This window comes from Trachurus trachurus (assembly GCF_905171665.1).
Source record: "Trachurus trachurus genome assembly, chromosome: 14".
Taxonomy (NCBI): Eukaryota; Metazoa; Chordata; class Actinopteri; order Carangiformes; family Carangidae; genus Trachurus; species Trachurus trachurus.
The window spans coordinates 27,428,784-27,446,864 of record NC_139903.1 but is presented as its reverse complement, the minus strand read 5'-3'; the positions used below and the strand labels follow the sequence as shown (position 1 = coordinate 27,446,864).

Here is an 18,081-nt window from a genome sequence, read left to right as displayed (position 1 = left end):
GCCACAGTATGGAGATGTGGGCCGGAACTAATAGGATTGGTTTTGATTCATTAGATTCTCTTTCATCATCCTGGTTGGAATTCCACTCCACGTCTCCTCGGGCTTCACACTTTTAAAATGGAGGTGGGAGGGTGGCAAGTGTTTATAATTGGGCCTCTAGACTGCAAAAGCTCATTAGTCTCTGTGGAATCATCTGCTTAGTTATACCCCGTGGAATCGGCATCAGCGCATGTGAATGCAGCGCTTGTGTTTGTCAAAAATAATGACAGCACAGCGCGGGATATGACTCAATGCCTGGCAAAAATGTGGAACCAGAATATAGAATAGCAGCGCACAATGGCCAAACACAATGATGCGTTTAGCCTCTCAGAAGCTTTTCTCTGAAGAAAGATACGTATGAAGCACCCTCAAACTTCTGGTTACACACAACCTGAATGTCAAAGCTTGTCAATTACTGCTGTTGTTTTATGGACTTAACTAACTAACGAGATAGCTACAACATGTCAATTAAAGCAAGCTTTAGAGGTACTGGTAGATTTGGACTAAGGCTCATCAATCTTCTGGCCCTTAAAACATAAAGAGGGTATTTCCATCCGGTCAAACTATAGACAAATGATACAACTCAGAGTAATGCCTCTTACGCAAACACCACATCTAATAACCACTGTTGCTTAATGAATGCCAAGTGTTTAAAACAGAGAAAGTCACTTTTGTCAGATACATAATAGTATCAGATACCACTGTCATCATTTACTGCAGAGCTCAAGCTCTTTCATTAAAAAAAAAAAAAAACAAAACACTATAAAACAAAATTCGTAATCTTTCTCAAAATATTTCAACAAATGCTTTACATTTTGGCATCTACTTTTAACTCATACATTTCTAAAACATGAATTCAACTTTGGTGGACGAGACCAGAGCATCACACGAAAAAAAACCTAGATTAATAAATAAAAAACTAAAAAAAACTAAACAGAAGACACAAGTTTATCTGAAGTGCCTCAACAGTGTCTGTTGACACCCTGAGCAAAATTGATTTCTTCAATCCATTTTTAGCTTTTCACCACAATTTAAAAGGGCAATTACAATGACATCATGACCTGAAACAGTGGAAAATCTCACCATTTATAACCAGCACTGTAGATACATTCAATAATGCATTAAGTGTTAATATATGAATTGTCAGTTGCTGAAAAATGACTCACTGAGAGTATGAATTTATGCATTTATTGGCATAACTCAAATTAGCTACAGGGCGAAAAAATCCACATATTAATACTGTTCATCAGTCAGTCCAGCCGAAGACATAGTGACACATCTCCAGGCGTCAGAACAACATTCACATACTGCATTGAGTCACTGTGTTAGGTGTGTATATCACTAACAGCACCACTTGTTTCCTCACCTTGTCAGTGATTCAGGAGGAAAATGGAGAATGCAGTATTTCGATGTTTGCTATTTTGTGGGTTCCACACTTGAATTAGAACTAATTAATCCTCATGTACTGTAGTCAATTAACTTCTGTCAATTTACAGAATATAAATCAACACAGTTACTGCTGGATACCTCATTTGTATCGGTTGTATGTAAACAGTCAACAACAAGCAAACTGCTGGCCATGTAGAAAACACTCCTGCTGCTTCTGTGTGGGATGCACTCTGTAATCTGTTTCCACATGAAGCCAGAGGGGCCCACCCCCACCGTCCTCCCGTGCCAGGGCCTGTTTTGTTCTTAAGTTGTATACTTCAGCGACGTGATCCCGCTGCCAACTCTGACCCTGGCAGCTCTAGTGAGTTCTTAAGGCCTTGGCGTAGACAGGCTCCAGGAAGTGAAAGGGGAGCAGCATGAAGAACGCCACCAGGAAGACGGCGCTCACCACCGCCAGCAGCACGTAACGGCCGATGAACAAAGTGTCCACTATCTGTAGAGCAAAACAGAGAGAGAGAGAGGTTCTTCATAACTACACGCCAAAAGCATGTGTATCAGGTCAGCAGTACCAAGTGTGGTGGAAAAAGCATCTCTCGTGAGTTCAGCATTTCCTCCCTCAGCCACTAGATGTCACCAGAGAGCTTTCACAAAGCCGTAGTGCAGAGGCAGTGAAAGAATTCTGCACACATACTGTACACTGACTTGTTACCTTCAAAAATTTCAACTACTTAAAGCGTGTTTTTTTCTCACTGCTACTTCAATTAGACGTGTGAGTTTCACTGCTCATGTGTGATGTATGTGCAGAGTTTCAGTATAAAAGACTCTTTTCTTGTTCATTAAGCTGACAGGGAAAGTCTCTCTCTGTACTCACCTTAAGTCTTAGTTTCACCAGCAGGATTCTGGGATATCACCATCCCTTTTGAGACCGACCGCGGTTACGTGATTTGTGAACTTAAAACAAGTTGACGAGATGACAGGCATTTTAGTTTCTGCCATCTCTTCGAGTCGAGTGAAAGCTTTGAAATGAAAAATATTTGCATATTCATAGGTTATAGATTTTTCTTGAAGGGGGAGTAGATGACATTTTTAAGAGATTCCAACAAGGCATCTGAACTCTACTAAAAACTACATCAGTGTTCAGTATAGAAGAACTTTAAGTCAACACAGTATACAGCAGCATCAGTTTGTGTATCGCTGGGTTTTGAACTAATATGGACTGACCAAACGACCAAGGTTTGATTTGATGAGAATTGAGAAATGCCGTGTTGCTTCATACCACATTCTGCTATGTGTGGAGTAAATGAGTAAATCTCATCAGTGTGAGTTAGCCAATCAGCATGCAGGAAACTTCACCCTAGATCTAATAATGGTGATGACTTGCTGTTTATTCACATAAACATGTTTTGGTGAGTTAGGACAATGGTTCTCAAACTGTTTTACATCAAGGAGCGCTAAATTGACACAAATTAGACAAACATTTGAAGCAAACACCAGACACAAATACTTATTCTGAGACTGAAGAACATTACTTTTTCAGTAAACGTTCAAATTAGGGCCGATGGCATGAATTTTTGGAAATATTGTAGAGAATTTTCTGGAAAAAAAGGGGTAAGATTAAAAAAATAAATAAATACAAAGTTTTAAAAAAATTCTAGAAAAAGTGGTAAAAATTCTAAAAAAAAAAAAAAAAAAGAATTCTAGAAAAACCCTCTTCAAGGGGGTTCAAGGGGACATATTGGGTTTCCCGGACCCCACTTTCAGAACCATTGAGTTAGGAGACTGGATATCAAAATAAAACTATTACAAAGTTAAATTATGTATGGTCATTTTCTTTTTGGGATGGGTTTAATAACATTGGTATAAAAAAACTAATGTTATACTAAAGCATTTTGAATGCATCCAGGCCAAAGTTTGTGACTGGACACTAATGTACGACTTTGCCCTTTAGTTGGCTTATTTTTGAGATAATCTTGCTCATTTGCCTTCAATAGTACACAGCTAGATCTAATTTATGATCGTCTAGTAATGATCAATTGCCGAACTCTGAGCAGACCTGCTGTTATATCTGTTGTGAAAGTGACATAAACAAACTACTTGTACACGCTATGCACATGTTGGGTTCTGCGTGGTAGAGAGAAATAGCAGAAAAATGATTAAATGACTCTCCTGTGACCTGCTCTCACTCTCGCTTCAATTTGCATTCACCGTTCATCCATCAAGCCAGTCCCAGCCGAAACAGAGCGAGGGCGGGATACACCCAGGACTGGTCTCCAGTCTATCGCAGGGCAACACGCACACACACATTCACAGCTACGGTCAATTTAGAGCCACACATCAACCTAAGTGTGCATGGGAGGAAGCTGGAGAACCAGGAGAGAAGCCACCCAGAAGGGCCCCAAGTCTGGGATTTGAACCCAGAGAGTGGTGACAACTGCATCACACATGCATTCAAGCGGTTTCTATAGTTTGATATTCATTCTTAAAGTTAACATAAACAGTAAGATGTTTTTCATGCATACAAATTAAACAGTATAGTTCTGGTTTCAAAAGTAATGGTTTACGGAGCTACTACTGAAGGTGTGAATTATGAATGATTGATTGATTTGGTGGTTGATAAGAATGCAGGCAGGAATAAAGAAGCATGTTGCTTTTCACTGAGCCTGTTCCCTCACTCCATCACCCCGTTTACACCTGGCATTAACATGCGTCTCATATCCAGATTGTATCTGGATACAATCTGACCGGACAGCATTTACACCTGCATTAATATGCGTCTCCAGTGTCCACATTGTGATCCAATCACATATTTGCATGGCTAAATTAAAAATTAAATATTAGAAGTATTACAGGAGGCATTACCGTTTACACTCGTGTTCAATGTGGTCACAGTGCGTCCCTGACCACATTCGGAGGTGGTTTGGCCGATTGGATCACAATCCGTCCTCCATGTGTGTACTTTCATGTGGTCAAGCACTATCTGATTGCAATCTGATCTCTGAAAACACATGTTAATGCCAGATGGAAATGGGGTACTTGATACACACACTGATGGCTTTGTTTTCACTGTCTTGTATATTTACTGCATTGTGTGAATATATACTGTATAAAATATAGAGTTAACTTAGGCACACCTCTACTCACTAGCCAATACACCTGGTCAACCTCTTCTTCCTCCGTTTGCCTCGGACTTCTCCACCCACCTCCCACTTCTACCCTACCCAGGCACCTTCTAACCACATCCCTCTCTCTGATCATCCCTTCTCTCATCCCTCCATCCTTCCCTCCCTCCCTTCCCCCATACATCTCTATTCAACCAGTGCATACCCTTCCATGTCTCATTCCAGGTACTGTATCCACCCATCCTCAATGTCTTAATTCCATCCATCCACACTGCTGTGGTATGGTCCTTGCTGGTGAAACTACATTTAAAAAGTAGCAACACATTGAGCATATGCCAGTACAATCATACTTAATAAATGTAGACCAGGTAGATGTGACTGATCCTTTTTAAATAACTCTTCTCAGTCTTTTGTCTCGAGAACGTCATTAAATTCAAATAGACAAGCGATACAGTCTTTGTATGAACATCTCCACTTCAAAGGTAAGAGGTAATGAGTACAGCCTTATTATCTCACTCATAGAAAAAAAAATATCCCAGCCAATTCCCAGAGAGAGAGAAACATGAGAACCGGTAATGGATCACTACTTGGCACCAACCGAATCCGAGTTGAATTATCCGAAGCACGGGGAGAGAAGTGGCACATCTCTATCAGTATCTGCTGACTACAACTGCACCATGACCTGACTATCAAAGCTGGTGTCAGCGCTGCCTTTCACACCTGGCTACAAGCTCGAACATAAAGCCAAGCAGTGGTAATTGATTCAGGCAGGAATACACTACCTGTACATTTCAGGGACTGACACGGCACATTTGTTGTTTTTCCACTGTTATCTCTCACAGCTCCTGGATTCTAGATGCTGATTCCAGGTTCTCAAAGGGATAGTTCAACATTTTGGCAAATTGGCCCATTGCTATAATTCCTATAGTTTTAGGAGTAGGTTCGTTACCTTTAATTGTCGGTGCAAGCTATTTTTAGAACAGCAGAGCAGAGCGGCGAGCTGCTCAGAGCTACGCTACAGAGGCTAATGGGATTTCTTGGTTTCCCTCATCAAACTCATCAAATACACAATCCAACAACTCCAAAACTCCGTCTCGTAAAGTTCCATTATTATCTCATAGCGTGGTGAATGTGCAGATCACAACTTGTCCACCAGAGCGTTTTGGAGTTGTTGGATTGTGTATTTGATGAGTTTGATGAGGGAAACCAAGAAATCCCATTAGCCTCTGTAGCGTAGCTCTGAGCAGCTCACGGCTCTGCTCCGTCGTTCTAAAAATAGCTTGCACCGACAAATAAAGGTAACAAACGTACTGCTAAGAATATAGGGATTATGGCAATGGGCCAATTTGCCAAATGTAGTACTATCCCTTTAACCGTTTCTTATCTAGATGTCTTACTGGTAGGGAACAGCACTTCGCTGCAGCTTTTTCTAAGTTAGGTGAGGTGAAAAGTTTATACATCACCATCAATAGATTTAAGCAACACTTCATTGATGGCTCTAGGTTCTCTGTTAATATTTAGATCATGAGCCACTCATGAATTGGCAAATACAAACTGAGAAAAAAAACGCCCTTAAGCCAGATAATACCAGAAGAGCAGCAACCCTACTGCTGACTAAAGAGAGATTTCACAGGAACTGTTGTGGAATGAGAGTAGGTGTATGTGTGTGTGTGTGTGTGCAATGTGTGTGTGTGTGTGTGTGTGTAGAAATGTGCCGGTGTCTGGGAGAGGTGGGGATGATGTATGCTGTCTCTTATGGATGCATTTAACACATCTCACTTTTTAATTTGCCAATTACGCAGTAAGCTGGAACCCAAAGTGTGGGCCATGTTTTATTAATGTGCCATTGAGCGCACGGGTGGGAGCAGGCAGGCAGGCGGGTGGGTGGAGGAGGGGTGAGAGAGCAGAGGTGGTGGTGGGGGGGGGGGGTCTGGTATAAACCACTACCACCCCCCTACTACTAGTCTGGGACTGGCTTAATTGGCACTATGTTATTTTACTTTTGTTTAACAGCAAGGGGTTAGACATTTCTTCACAGTCTACAGCCACCCACACACATGCACTTACACTCACACACACACTCACACACACAATCTCTCCCTGCTTGCAAGTAAGTTTTCAGGTCTTAAAAAAAAATTAGTCAACACCGAACCATGATGTGAATACGAAGCATCACGGTCCTGATTGATGCTGTTTTCTGCCTTACTCTTATTCAAACACTATATCTGACCACACAGATGAGGGTTATATTGTAATAATGTATGCTACTATTTTATTCCAGTTTAAAATATCAAAGGTGAGCCACAGAGGAGCTCTCACATCCTCTGTTTCCAAGATTTAAGACGCTGAGCTCCGGTGCTACATGTTGCCTCTGGCTTCGTCATTTATCCCACAGGCAACAGACTTACTCAGTTCTTAGAGACTCAATTTAATCTTTTTTTATTTCATTTCAAGTTATTATTATTATTATTTTTTTTGTGCATTTCGTTTTACCACTTGGAGAATTTAAACTGTCATTTTTTTTTTGGTAAATGTGTGTGTGTGACTTGTGATGTTTTCCTGGATGGGATAAAGACAATTTTCTATAACAAAAAGTTATTTTCTGTTCAATTAAACAAACACCTTCTAGAATGAGCAAAACACAAACAAGAATCAGTTCATGTGAGCTCCTCTCTAAATTGAATATTTTGCATTGTAATGTTGTAACAATAAAAGCCTCTTGTCGTCTAATAAAGCTGGAGAACTCTAAATAAACCAAACAAATGAGCGATGTTCCCTTTTTTCTCATGTCATAAAGTGTCTTTATATCAAAGGGCTTCATACGTAACCTCCAGTAAACATTGGAATCGATTCCTAAAAGCCAGTGAGGGGTTAATTTTCCTTGTACAGAAATCCAAGTAGGTGCATTTTGCTGCCTCTCTGTGTTGCTGGTCTGGTATCTGCCTTTGCACAAAGGCTATAAAATGTGAGCCGGCCAGGACGGGGCTCTGCTCTGCTATTTCTATGGGGTGGCAGCTTGCTTGGCAGATCTGGCCGGCTTATTGGCACGACCCAGAGGCAACATGGGGGAGTGTTTGTTCTGTGTTGCTGTTGGACTAAGATAAAGCAGAACAGGCCTTTACGACAAGCACACACACAGAAGTGCACACACGATGACACATGCTACGTACAGGCACACTATACGGTGAATACGGGCTTATATCAGCGTTAAGGTTTTATATGTGAAAGATTGCTTGTATGCACTTCAATGAATTGAAATTAAGCAGAGCCAATACAGTATATCCTCAGTCAATATGAATACAGGAGAACAATTACAGCACATGATCACAATATATAATAGTTTCTCTGATTGCATATCTGTTCTTTTTCTATTGTAATCTTTGATGTGCATGAATGAGACACTAGTATTATCTAATTTACCGTTCTTACATAGACAATACCGCATATGTGATTAAATAGAGGATTTGGGAGCATGACATAGCCACTTAGCCAGATTTACTTGTTTATTTGTGGGCTGTAGAATCCTCATTTTTTACTCAGTGGTCGCTGCGCTGAAAACATTTGGGGGTAATCAAAGTCAATTGGCCTCACAAAAAAAAAAACATCCCAGGCCTGCTTTTATTTCCAACTGAAGTACATTAGTCAGCCATTGTGCACCAGCCACAATAACACACGAAAACAACACACGTCTGTGTTTTGCAGTAAATGGTCTGATGTAATCATGGCGGGAGCTTTTATTATCATGGCTTTGGCTGCAGTAGAATTTTGAATTGCCTCTTCATGCAGGGAAATGTCAACTTATTGTGTTAACACCTATTAAACCCAGTTATTTGCTTTTTAAAACACATTCTCAAATACAAACATGTTAATGGTGTATTTGCATTTTGATGTAGTACAATATACTAAGGAGAAGCTGCTCTGCTGATATGGTCAATGCACAGCCTATTGACATATTAGTTTGAGTATTTGAGCTTGTAAGTGTGTGGACAGGTGTGTGAGACCACTGGGAAGAATTTACCTCTATTTCTTTGAAAGGGGGGGCTGTCTCCGGGCTGCGAGGGAAGAACACCAGTACCAGAGTGATGGTGAGAGCCAGGAGGAAAAGAGGGATAACTCCTAACCTGGTAAGAAAATAAACACACATACATAGATGCACAGGTGAAACATAAAGATCCACTGATTTCATGTTACACCTAGGGTTAAACACCAATCGGAACTGTTCCACTCTATTTTTAAGTATTTAAGTTGCCAAACAAGTTAAATAATAGCACAGTGTTTCACCCCATTTAAACTTTACTACTATTGGACAATGTTTGCTGTTACCTTGGATTCCACACAACAATACACAATTACTGATTACCTCAGTGTGAGGCTCTGAAGGAAAGCAGGTGCACAGATATTAATTCACAGGGAATGCAAAAACTACTACCACTACTATTGCTATTACAACTTAATTTACTACTTGGGGGGCAGCACAGTCTTGGGGGGTAGTCAGGACTTCATTTCACTGCTTGTTGTAAGTGTCCACTATGATTATGCATGTGGCAAATAAAGAATCTTGAATTTCTGACACTCTCTCGTAGTATATATAATATTTCTGTGGTAAGAAATGTGGCTTTTATGAGAAATATACATATTTCTGTGAGAAATTCAGCCCAGTGTCTCATAAATATTGACCTACAATCAATTCACTTAACTGCCAAAACATTAGCCAATGGTGTTTTTTATCATCTATGATCCACTATTCAGTTTGAAACTCATTGAGTAAATTTCCTTATAATTCATATTCCTGTAAATCCCCCTCCCCACATGACACCACTGTGGTCAGCAGGAATATGTGACACATTACGTTTTTGGCAGTTAACTGTAATACAGGGTTATTTGATGAATCACGACCACCAGGACCATGTTATGGAAAACCTCACTACTACTAGTAGTAGTAATAGTTTTTCCACGTCACATCACAAACATAACCAGCATTCATGTGGATAAAGCATCACAGCACTGAGTCACTGACTGATTCACAAATCTGACTTTTCCTGGTCGACTTGTATAAACAGTGTGTTGTACTGTGTATGTTTACGTGCTGCGGTCTCTGTCCTCACTCACTTCGCGGATCCAGATGCTCTCAGCAGCATCGCCCCGAACACCAGAGCCGAAATCCAAATGACCGCAACGACGACGACGCCCGTACCGACGCCCAACACGGTGCTGGCCATTTTTAGTCAGCGAGTTGAGTTTCAGGGAAGTTTCCTCGACAGATATAGCAGGTAGTCGCTTAAGCGGGGAATATACAGGCTAACGTAGCTATGATGCTAACTGTAACCACACCACCACTGTGTCTGTGAGTTAGCTTTCCCTACTAGCACTGCTGTGTTGAGGCAGCTGCATGCTAAGCTAAACGAACAAACAAAAAACACTGTGGTGTTCGCTTTGCAGTTTTGTTCACAGCCTATAATAACTGTTTATCACTCGAGTTATCACTTAGCTAGATGAAGCCTCTCCATGGCGTCCTCTGCTTCCTGGTAACCGCAAACTGCACTGTGATTGGCTAGACGAACTCGGGTCGAGCCAATCAAACGCGTCGTTACTTGAAAGCCGAGACTCATAGAGGAGGATGATAAACAACAGAGCTTCAGCATCTCCGTCCTCTTTTACCGTCATAATGGCCTCATGTTGTATAGTATGTCCTCTCTGTCCTAAACTTTAAACAGTCCTGGTGCATTACGATAGTTTTACGGTCAAAGTTTCCTCTTTGTCCCCCGGAAAGCTGTTTTTATAGGCTAACTACTTTTAAAAACACACTCTCGTGCCCACATCGTGTTCCCGGGTTTTTCCTCAGCAGCACCAGGTAAGAGTCTGATCCCAGAGCTGCTTTACGGCTGGAACCAGTGAGAAAGCAGTGGACTGCACCACAGACACATGGAGGAACATACACAGATAAACAGTGAGAAAAAAAAAGAAACGACTGTCTTGAAAGAAACCGCATTACTAATTTAGTAAGTAGACTGTGCTGAAATAGCCTAGTTTGACCTTATTCCATTGGTTTTGTAAAGAGCGTCCTGATGGTTTAAAAAGCTCCTCGTTTACACAGAGAACCCATTATGTAACATTTCACAAAAAAATAAAGGATATCCCCATGTAACGATTATAATTCACCAGAATCTACCTGCATTTTGATTTACTTATTTTCTCTCTAAAGAACACGTGTTACTTTTCCTGCTCAAATAAGTAGGGTGGCCTGTTTGCTGGTCACATTTAGGCTAGCCTATGAGACACAAGGGAGTGTTTTTACAGTGTAGTGTTTGTGGATACAGTAGATAACTTTTATTACAGATTCAGGTGGGTCCATTATAAAAATAGATAAAGGAAGGAAAAAATACAAACACAGAGGCTACAACAAACTGGTTTAAAACACAAAGTAGGCCTACAGGCAATTATTTCAGTGTTTCCAGAAGCATGACAAATATTTTGTGTCACTATACAGACACAGCTAGGTCCATAATGATCCCATTCTTTTACACATCTGTATACAGTTTCTTAGTATGGCATGAGAAGTGGGCGCATTACTGGCTACAAACATATGACATGCACTTGTCCATCTTGGACACCTGAGTAGGATCCAAAATGCATCATTATACTGTATCTGCCACCTGGAGTTTCTTTTCTTTCTTTTTTCATTTTTGAAAAACTGTAGGCCTACTTGCACCACAGATGAGCTGTATACAATTGAGTAAAATATGTCCTAAACAAAGCTATATTGACACCATCAGTAGGATACAATTGTTGGATCTTCGTGCAAGCATATTGGCTTGTGCATAGAGTTTGCAGCACTGACGCTGGAGGTCATCATCAAGATTACAAGATTGCTTTATTTGTCACATACACAAGTCACAGTGTAATGCAGTGAAATGTCTCCTGGTTGCTCCGAAACTGGCCTTATAAATTGAATGAATAAGATAAATATGAATGAAATAAAACTAATATAATGCAAATAATGTAATTAAATATAGCCTAATAATCAGAAATTAAAATATGTGCAAGGGTGTGTATGTGAGTGTGTCAGGCTGAGTCCTGGTGTTGGGGGGAGTGGCCAAGTTGACTCAACTTGACCATTGATCATCATCACTTAGGTCATGTCTGATTACTGTAGGCACCAACGCACCCCCCCCCCCCCCAAAAAAAAAAAAAAAAAAATGAAAATGAAAAAAAGTGACAATAAAGTAATCTTGTAAAACATTATATTATATCCCAGCAATACAGCTGAATCAGAGGGGAAAGGGGAGCAGGGGGATTCCTGTTGTCGTCCATAGCTCTACACTTCGCTGCACCTCGACCAGACAGGACCTCACCGTCTGACAGGAAAGCTCCGTCGTGTCTCGCCAGTCGCCACGCCGGGGTCTGGGGGTCTGAGGGTCTGATTCGCAGCATCATGCTATCCGTCTCTCTGAAGCATGTAATTATGAATGCAGACCGACAGGGGGCTGGCCAGACCCGCGTCTGTCTGTGGGTCCTACTGGAAGTGGTGGTGCCTCTTCGCGCTTACTGGAAGAAGACGTGTTGCATTTAGGAAACCCTCGTAAGATCCATGCATGATGCGTTCATCGGCTTTTTGGATGAAAATGAAACAGTTTTGCTCCACGAATGAGCCAGACAGCAGAGGGGTTGGATGTTTAGAGCAATTAATGACAAAAAAGGAACTGTCTGATGTGTAATTTACTGCAAACTGAGAGGAGTTTGTTTTTTCTCGTCGTGTTTGCCTCGGGCAATTGTTTTCTCCACACTCTTAAAGATGTCAGTCACATTTAATGAGAGTGACAGTGACGGTTAAATTAAGTGGCTAATACAACCGTTTATCTTTCAGTCTAATATTTCCTACTGACAATCTGTCCACAGTCCCTGGCTCTTACCTGACCTCATTATAATCTAAAAAGGTAAAAGAAACAACTTAAAGTGGAATAGATGATGCAAAAATGATCTTTCAAAACCTTTTTCTGTTAGGCCACTGACAAAAAACACAAAATGCAGTAGTGTAGTTGTAGTTTGCTAACTCTGGGAAAGCTCAAGGAAAGAAAGTAATCCCCAACTCTATTAAACAAAAAAAGAAAAATTAGGCTTCCCATTCCCTCAGTCCTGAATGTTTAATCATCATAATTAAAGTGATAACTGCTCTGAGAGGACACTATTTGGCATCAGTGTTGTAGCAGGGTTGGATGTGGGCTGTTAACATCTTTTTAAATTGTCAAATTGGCTATGACTTGGAAAAGTTTGGTAACCAGAAGCTATTTGTCCGCAGGAGTCCCTCAGCATTTAGCCAGCTGACATTGGCTTAATCTTACAGTAATCAGGGTTCTTCCAATAAATAGTGCAAAACCCTCAACATGTCACTTCTCTCCAATAAAATAATTTTATTTTGCACAACCTTTTCCAAGATCGTCTGTATTACATCAGAGATGCTGTTGCCTCTTTCTCATAAGAATTGGATGCAAATGTAATTATTAACATGGAATAACATTTTGTGAGTTTTTTTTTTTAGTTCTGTTGTCTTTTTTCTCCCCAAGTCTTTTCATTGAGATTTTCCAACAAAATGACATATAATAATGTCTAACAGTATGGGAAATAGACATTTACAACAGTAGCCTATGTTGTTTTGTTGCCATCTTAAAAATAGCCTACTTATCTCATGATTATCTGTGTTTAAGCCAAAATGCAACATAATATGTTACTTTTGCACTTGTGATTTAAATTTAGGCTTCTATCAAATTGACTAGGAATAATCAATACAAAACAATAACTACAACATGTGCTCTATATTCCTCTTTTTCAGTATTCCATCAGCTCCAAGTCATCATCAGTCTGAATCAGCAGGTGCAGCCAGCCACACACCCTGAACACACCACGTTTCAGTCCCGTCTTCTCCCAGGGTGATGAGGTTATATACCTGTCTCGTCTGGTCGTGGAGGTCTGTGGGCTGATTGCCGTATTTCCCACGGACACTGGAAGGCATCAGCGGCCCGGTGTTGGGAAAAAACGGGGGAGCGGAGATGGAGATGGAGGTGGGAGGGGCCTGGCATGGCTGACGTCACCGGCTGTGTGGAGGAGTATAGGCTGTGCTGTCAGCCCAGTGTCAGTCTGATGAAGATTGGCATGCAGGTAAGCTGTCATTCATTTTCAATGTCAGTGCATAGGAGCAGGGCTTTTCCACTTCAGCGTCCTTTTTCCCCTTCCCTCCCCCCCTCTTCATTACAAAAAGCAGGACATTATTCATACAGTCAGACAGCCAGCCGGGCCAGAGTGAGGGAGAGAGAGAGAGAGAGAGGGAGAGATAGAGAGGGAGGGAAAGAGAGAGAGTGATGGAGGGAGAGAGAGAGGGAGAGAGTGAGAGAGAGAGAGAGAGAGAGAGGGAGGGAGGGAAGGAAGGGGAAGTAGGAGGAGGGGGACAAAAAAGAGAGAGGGAAAGTAGAGGAGATGCATTTTTGTGCTGGACTGAAAGACCAGTGGATTTTTTTTTCTAATGCTTGATGCAGCGTTTGGATTTATATAAAAAAAAAATGTCGCTTTGTGATGCAGGTATCTAGGATGTATTGTGTTTCGCAGCGGATGCTTTTGTGCCTATGGTTGTAATTTAGAGACTGATGATGATAACACTAGGTAATAATGTGAGCGGACTGGACAGATTGAGCGCAGAGCTGCAGGGAACTGGCGTTTTTTTTTTTTTTTTTCATTTTTTATTTCTGCGGCTTTTGTCAGTCAGCAGCGGAATGCCCCGTCGCGTTTAGATGAGTTATAAATTAACAATGAACATGTGATGGTGTGATTGAATCTTCAACGCAAACACCGCGTTGTGTTTTTTGTTTTTTGCTGCGATTTTTTTTCGCTTCAGTGCTGAAGTTAGGCTACGTGTTGTGTTTTAACCCAGACTACTGGAGTAGGCTATTAGAAAAGAAAGGCTTTTATTTTGACGGGTGAAGTTGTTGATTTCCAGTGTAAAAATAACCTCCACATAGCACTACTGTTGACCGAAGTTAATTCAACGGTTCTCTTTGCTCATAATAAATTTTAATCGAGATTTGTTTTCCTAGTAGACTATGTGTGTGTGTGTGTGTGTGTGTGTGTGTGTCTAACACATATTAATAATGTCAGTTAATGAATGTCAAAGACAAAAGGAGAAAAAACACCTGTACTTGAATTGTCTTTATCTTTATTATAATTTCATTTCAAGGTAACATCTTTCTGAGTGTATCGCCTAGTTTCTTCAGTTTCTGTTTGCGATTCACAAATAGCAGTTTCTCAATTTTTTTCGTCAAAGTAAAACAACTACTGTCTTGCATTTATTCCAGAGTCGTGCAAAGCAAATGAGCTATTTCCCTCCTTTGTCAGTGTTTTAAAGGTCAATCGTGTCTGTATTTCTGTGCGAATCCCTAAACTGCACTATATCTTTGCTAAAAAAACTATCTGCATCTTACTGAGGTCTAATGTTTACACTCAGCCTACCCTGCCCTGCAAAACCCCTCTAGCCTGAACACTGGCCTTCTTTGTGTGCCACACTCACCACTTTCTTTTTTCAGCTGACTGTTTTTTTTTTTAATACCACAATTGCCCAAAATGACTATTTCACTCATAGGAGACTTTTGACTGGCATTAAATTCTGTCAGTGTGACTTGACGAAGCCTGGGTCTGTCAGGTAGCAGCAGCTTGTCTCAAACACTGGGGGCCCTGTTTGATTTGACTTTTATGATCTTGCAATTAAAATGAGCAGATTTTCAGGTCGTCTGTTCAGGCTCTGTCAGCTATGATCTGAGACCAATTGCAGTATCACATCACCGATGCGTGCCCAGATTTCGGAAAATATATCTACATTTGGGGGGGAAAAAGAAAGAAATGTGAAGATCGTAAAGTGAAGGAACTATAAAATCTCTCTTCAGCTTTCCTGTCATAGTTAATTTGCTGTTAAAATGTCACAACTGTATCTTGCAAAGTCAAGGCCCCTCGCAGCAGCCAGAGCTACATACTCTGAGCACTGGGAGTACATTAGCTTAATTAAATATGCCTGAACCATTTGTTTACTAATCATCTGCTTCCCTGAGAAATCACAATGGCGATTTAGACCACTTTAGCTCCCTCCATCAAACACATTCGGCAGGTGCAAAGTGCTGAGCGGGGGGGAAATCCCATGAGGAGCCAAACTCGAGCACCCTGTCAAAGTAAATGCTTTGAAAGACACTGTTGTTGTTGCTGCTGTTGAGTCGCTGTTGAAAGACCAAAGGAGGTCTGCTACCTTTTACACTATTCAAATGATGCTGTACCTTTGTCATTGTCTCAAAGTGGATGATTCAGCTGGGAATTAGTCTTAACAAAGCACACACACACACACACACACATGCACACACACACATAAAAAAAAACAAGAGTTGAAATGCATATCCAGCAAATCACCCTCAGTGCTGTTTGTTCTTTGTTGTGCTGTACCCCACATGGCTCTGCATATTGTCAGATAGGGATAATGCCAATTTAGTTTATCCCCCAAAACCCTGCTGAGATCTTAATTGATGATTTGTGTCATTGGACAAGCAGCCTGGGGCACATTCGATGCCTGCAAAGTACTCTGACACTATTTGCATATTCCCATTCCTACTATATGGGTAAATTACACGACGAGGTGCGGATGCTGTGCATTCCAGCAGCTTTTGGGGGCATAATCACTAATAAAGTGATTCAGTCACACTAAATGAAGGAAGTAAACAGAGCGAGGAGAGCATATGTTACAAACCAATTTAAGCATTTATGTATGACCATAAAGCAATTGAGGAAATTAAACCACGCACAAATGTCTTGTCATTTCCTTCGCCTTTGCCTCTAATTCCACCCTGCGTGGTGCCGCAGATACCCATATATCATTTTCTGAGAAGATCTAAGGTTTTTTCGTGAGGGCCCCTGTAAGACTAATAGACCTAACTTTGCAGGGTTTCTTTTCTCGGCGAATATCTAATTGCTTTTGAGGGCCTGATTTTTCCCCAAATCAGACTGGAAGAATTATTCATAAGGCTTTAATCTGCTGGGAATCCTTTAGCGGAGTGCATCTAGGTTCTGTTCTGGGGCCTTTGAGCAATGTGATGTTTTGCTAGTTTTCCCCTCTGTTCGATAGTGCAGCAATCCTTAAGACATTTGTGTTGTGTTGCATGTTTTGGCCCTGTCTGGGTCCTCACAGGTCATGCCCACTAAGCCCACTTGATCCCTATTGCTCTCAAGATGAGGCAGAGGCCTGTTTATACCATCAGACGGCTCAGCTTAAGGACAGCCCTTGCATGCTTACCCTTGCTCATTCCACAGCCAGCGCTGCATTGGCATGGCTCTAAGTAAGCCACCAGGGACCCGGGTCAGGGGGAGATGGATTGGCTTGATTTATGCTCCGAGAGGAGCAGCAGGCAAATTTAATGATCTTCCATACTATCAACATCACGGAGCCTTGTTTCTGGAAGGACATAGAGATGTCATGGAAATACATGCTGCATAGGGCTTTGTGCGGTTCGACAGTCAGACAGTAATGTCAGCGTTATTGTCAGAACATCAGCTATAGACTTTCAAATGAAAAGGCCTCAAACCTCAAAACATGTCTCTAATCAATTCACTATATTATTTGTAATTATCGTTCGCCAATAAAATCTTGAGTATTGAGCTCCCTGTAATATTAACACGGTCGCAGCTTGCACAGGAAATGTGTGCAAGTGTTTAAATGAGTGTAGTACTTTGTAGTTTGTGATAATCACATCGTGTGCTGCTCTCATATACAACATGTGATTACAGCAGCGTGACTTTACTGACAGCATGTCATCTCTGCATCCTGTGCTGACAAAAAAATAAAAGCCCCCCCCCACCCGCCAGTGTTAGTAAAATCCATACCATTCCTCCCGAACGTGATCCGGGGATCGATGGGACTTTTTGCAGACCTTACCCCTGGCCCCTGCAGACAGACAGTCCTCCAAACTTTCAGAGATGCTCCTTTTTTTTTCACACAATTACATGAGATGTGTGGTTGAACAATGAATGTCACAGCGTGGAGGAAGTCATACAAAGGCTTTAGTCATTAGGTAATGATTTTAGCATCAGTACTCTGATTGCCTTCCCTTTTTTTTTCAGACAGAGGAAATGAAAACCCAGCAGGAACACATTCCGTAAACTAAGTTGAAGTCGTGGCACAGAATAAAGGAATCAAATAGGGCTTTTCAGCAGCAGGATGCACAGTACACACAGATAGAAGTGTTTGCATTGGGCGAAATGCATTTCAAAGATGCTGCAAGAAGTAGGCTATTTCTATTCTCCTATGTCTTCAGTATTCACATTGTTAGCGTGAATTGCTTTTGATGCCGTTATTTATGAACTAAAAAACAATTAAAACATTATTTTTAGACACTGGTGGTTATTATTCAAGGATCAAGCACAAAATCAAATTAGCAACAGCTTATTATATATTCTGCATTTACAGACCTTTAACAAGACTCTAAACCTCATTGTGCCTTTGGTTCTTATCTCTGGT

The 18,081-nt window shown here is 41.1% G+C and overlaps 2 protein-coding genes across 2 annotated transcripts in view; one reads left to right on the top strand and one right to left on the bottom strand.

Moving 5' to 3' along the window:
- Positions 1 to 1,786: 1,786 nt before the first annotated feature.
- On the bottom strand, positions 1,787 to 9,766 carry tmem218 (transmembrane protein 218; the record flags this gene model as incomplete). The annotated part of the gene is made up of 3 exons (XM_083987079.1): positions 1,787 to 1,921; positions 8,566 to 8,668; positions 9,657 to 9,766. The coding sequence occupies 3 exons, from the start codon at positions 9,764 to 9,766 to the stop codon at positions 1,787 to 1,789; spliced, it is 348 nt and encodes a 115-aa protein (XP_083843205.1).
- Positions 9,767 to 13,592: 3,826 nt separating this feature from the next.
- The window catches only part of LOC310997399 (homeobox protein PKNOX2-like), a 110,391-nt gene continuing 105,902 nt past the window's right edge, over positions 13,593 to 18,081 (top strand). Inside the window, exon 1 of the mRNA XM_083987075.1 lies at positions 13,593 to 13,700. The gene's annotated coding sequence lies outside the window, so the exon portion shown is untranslated. The remainder of the gene's footprint in view (positions 13,701 to 18,081) is intronic.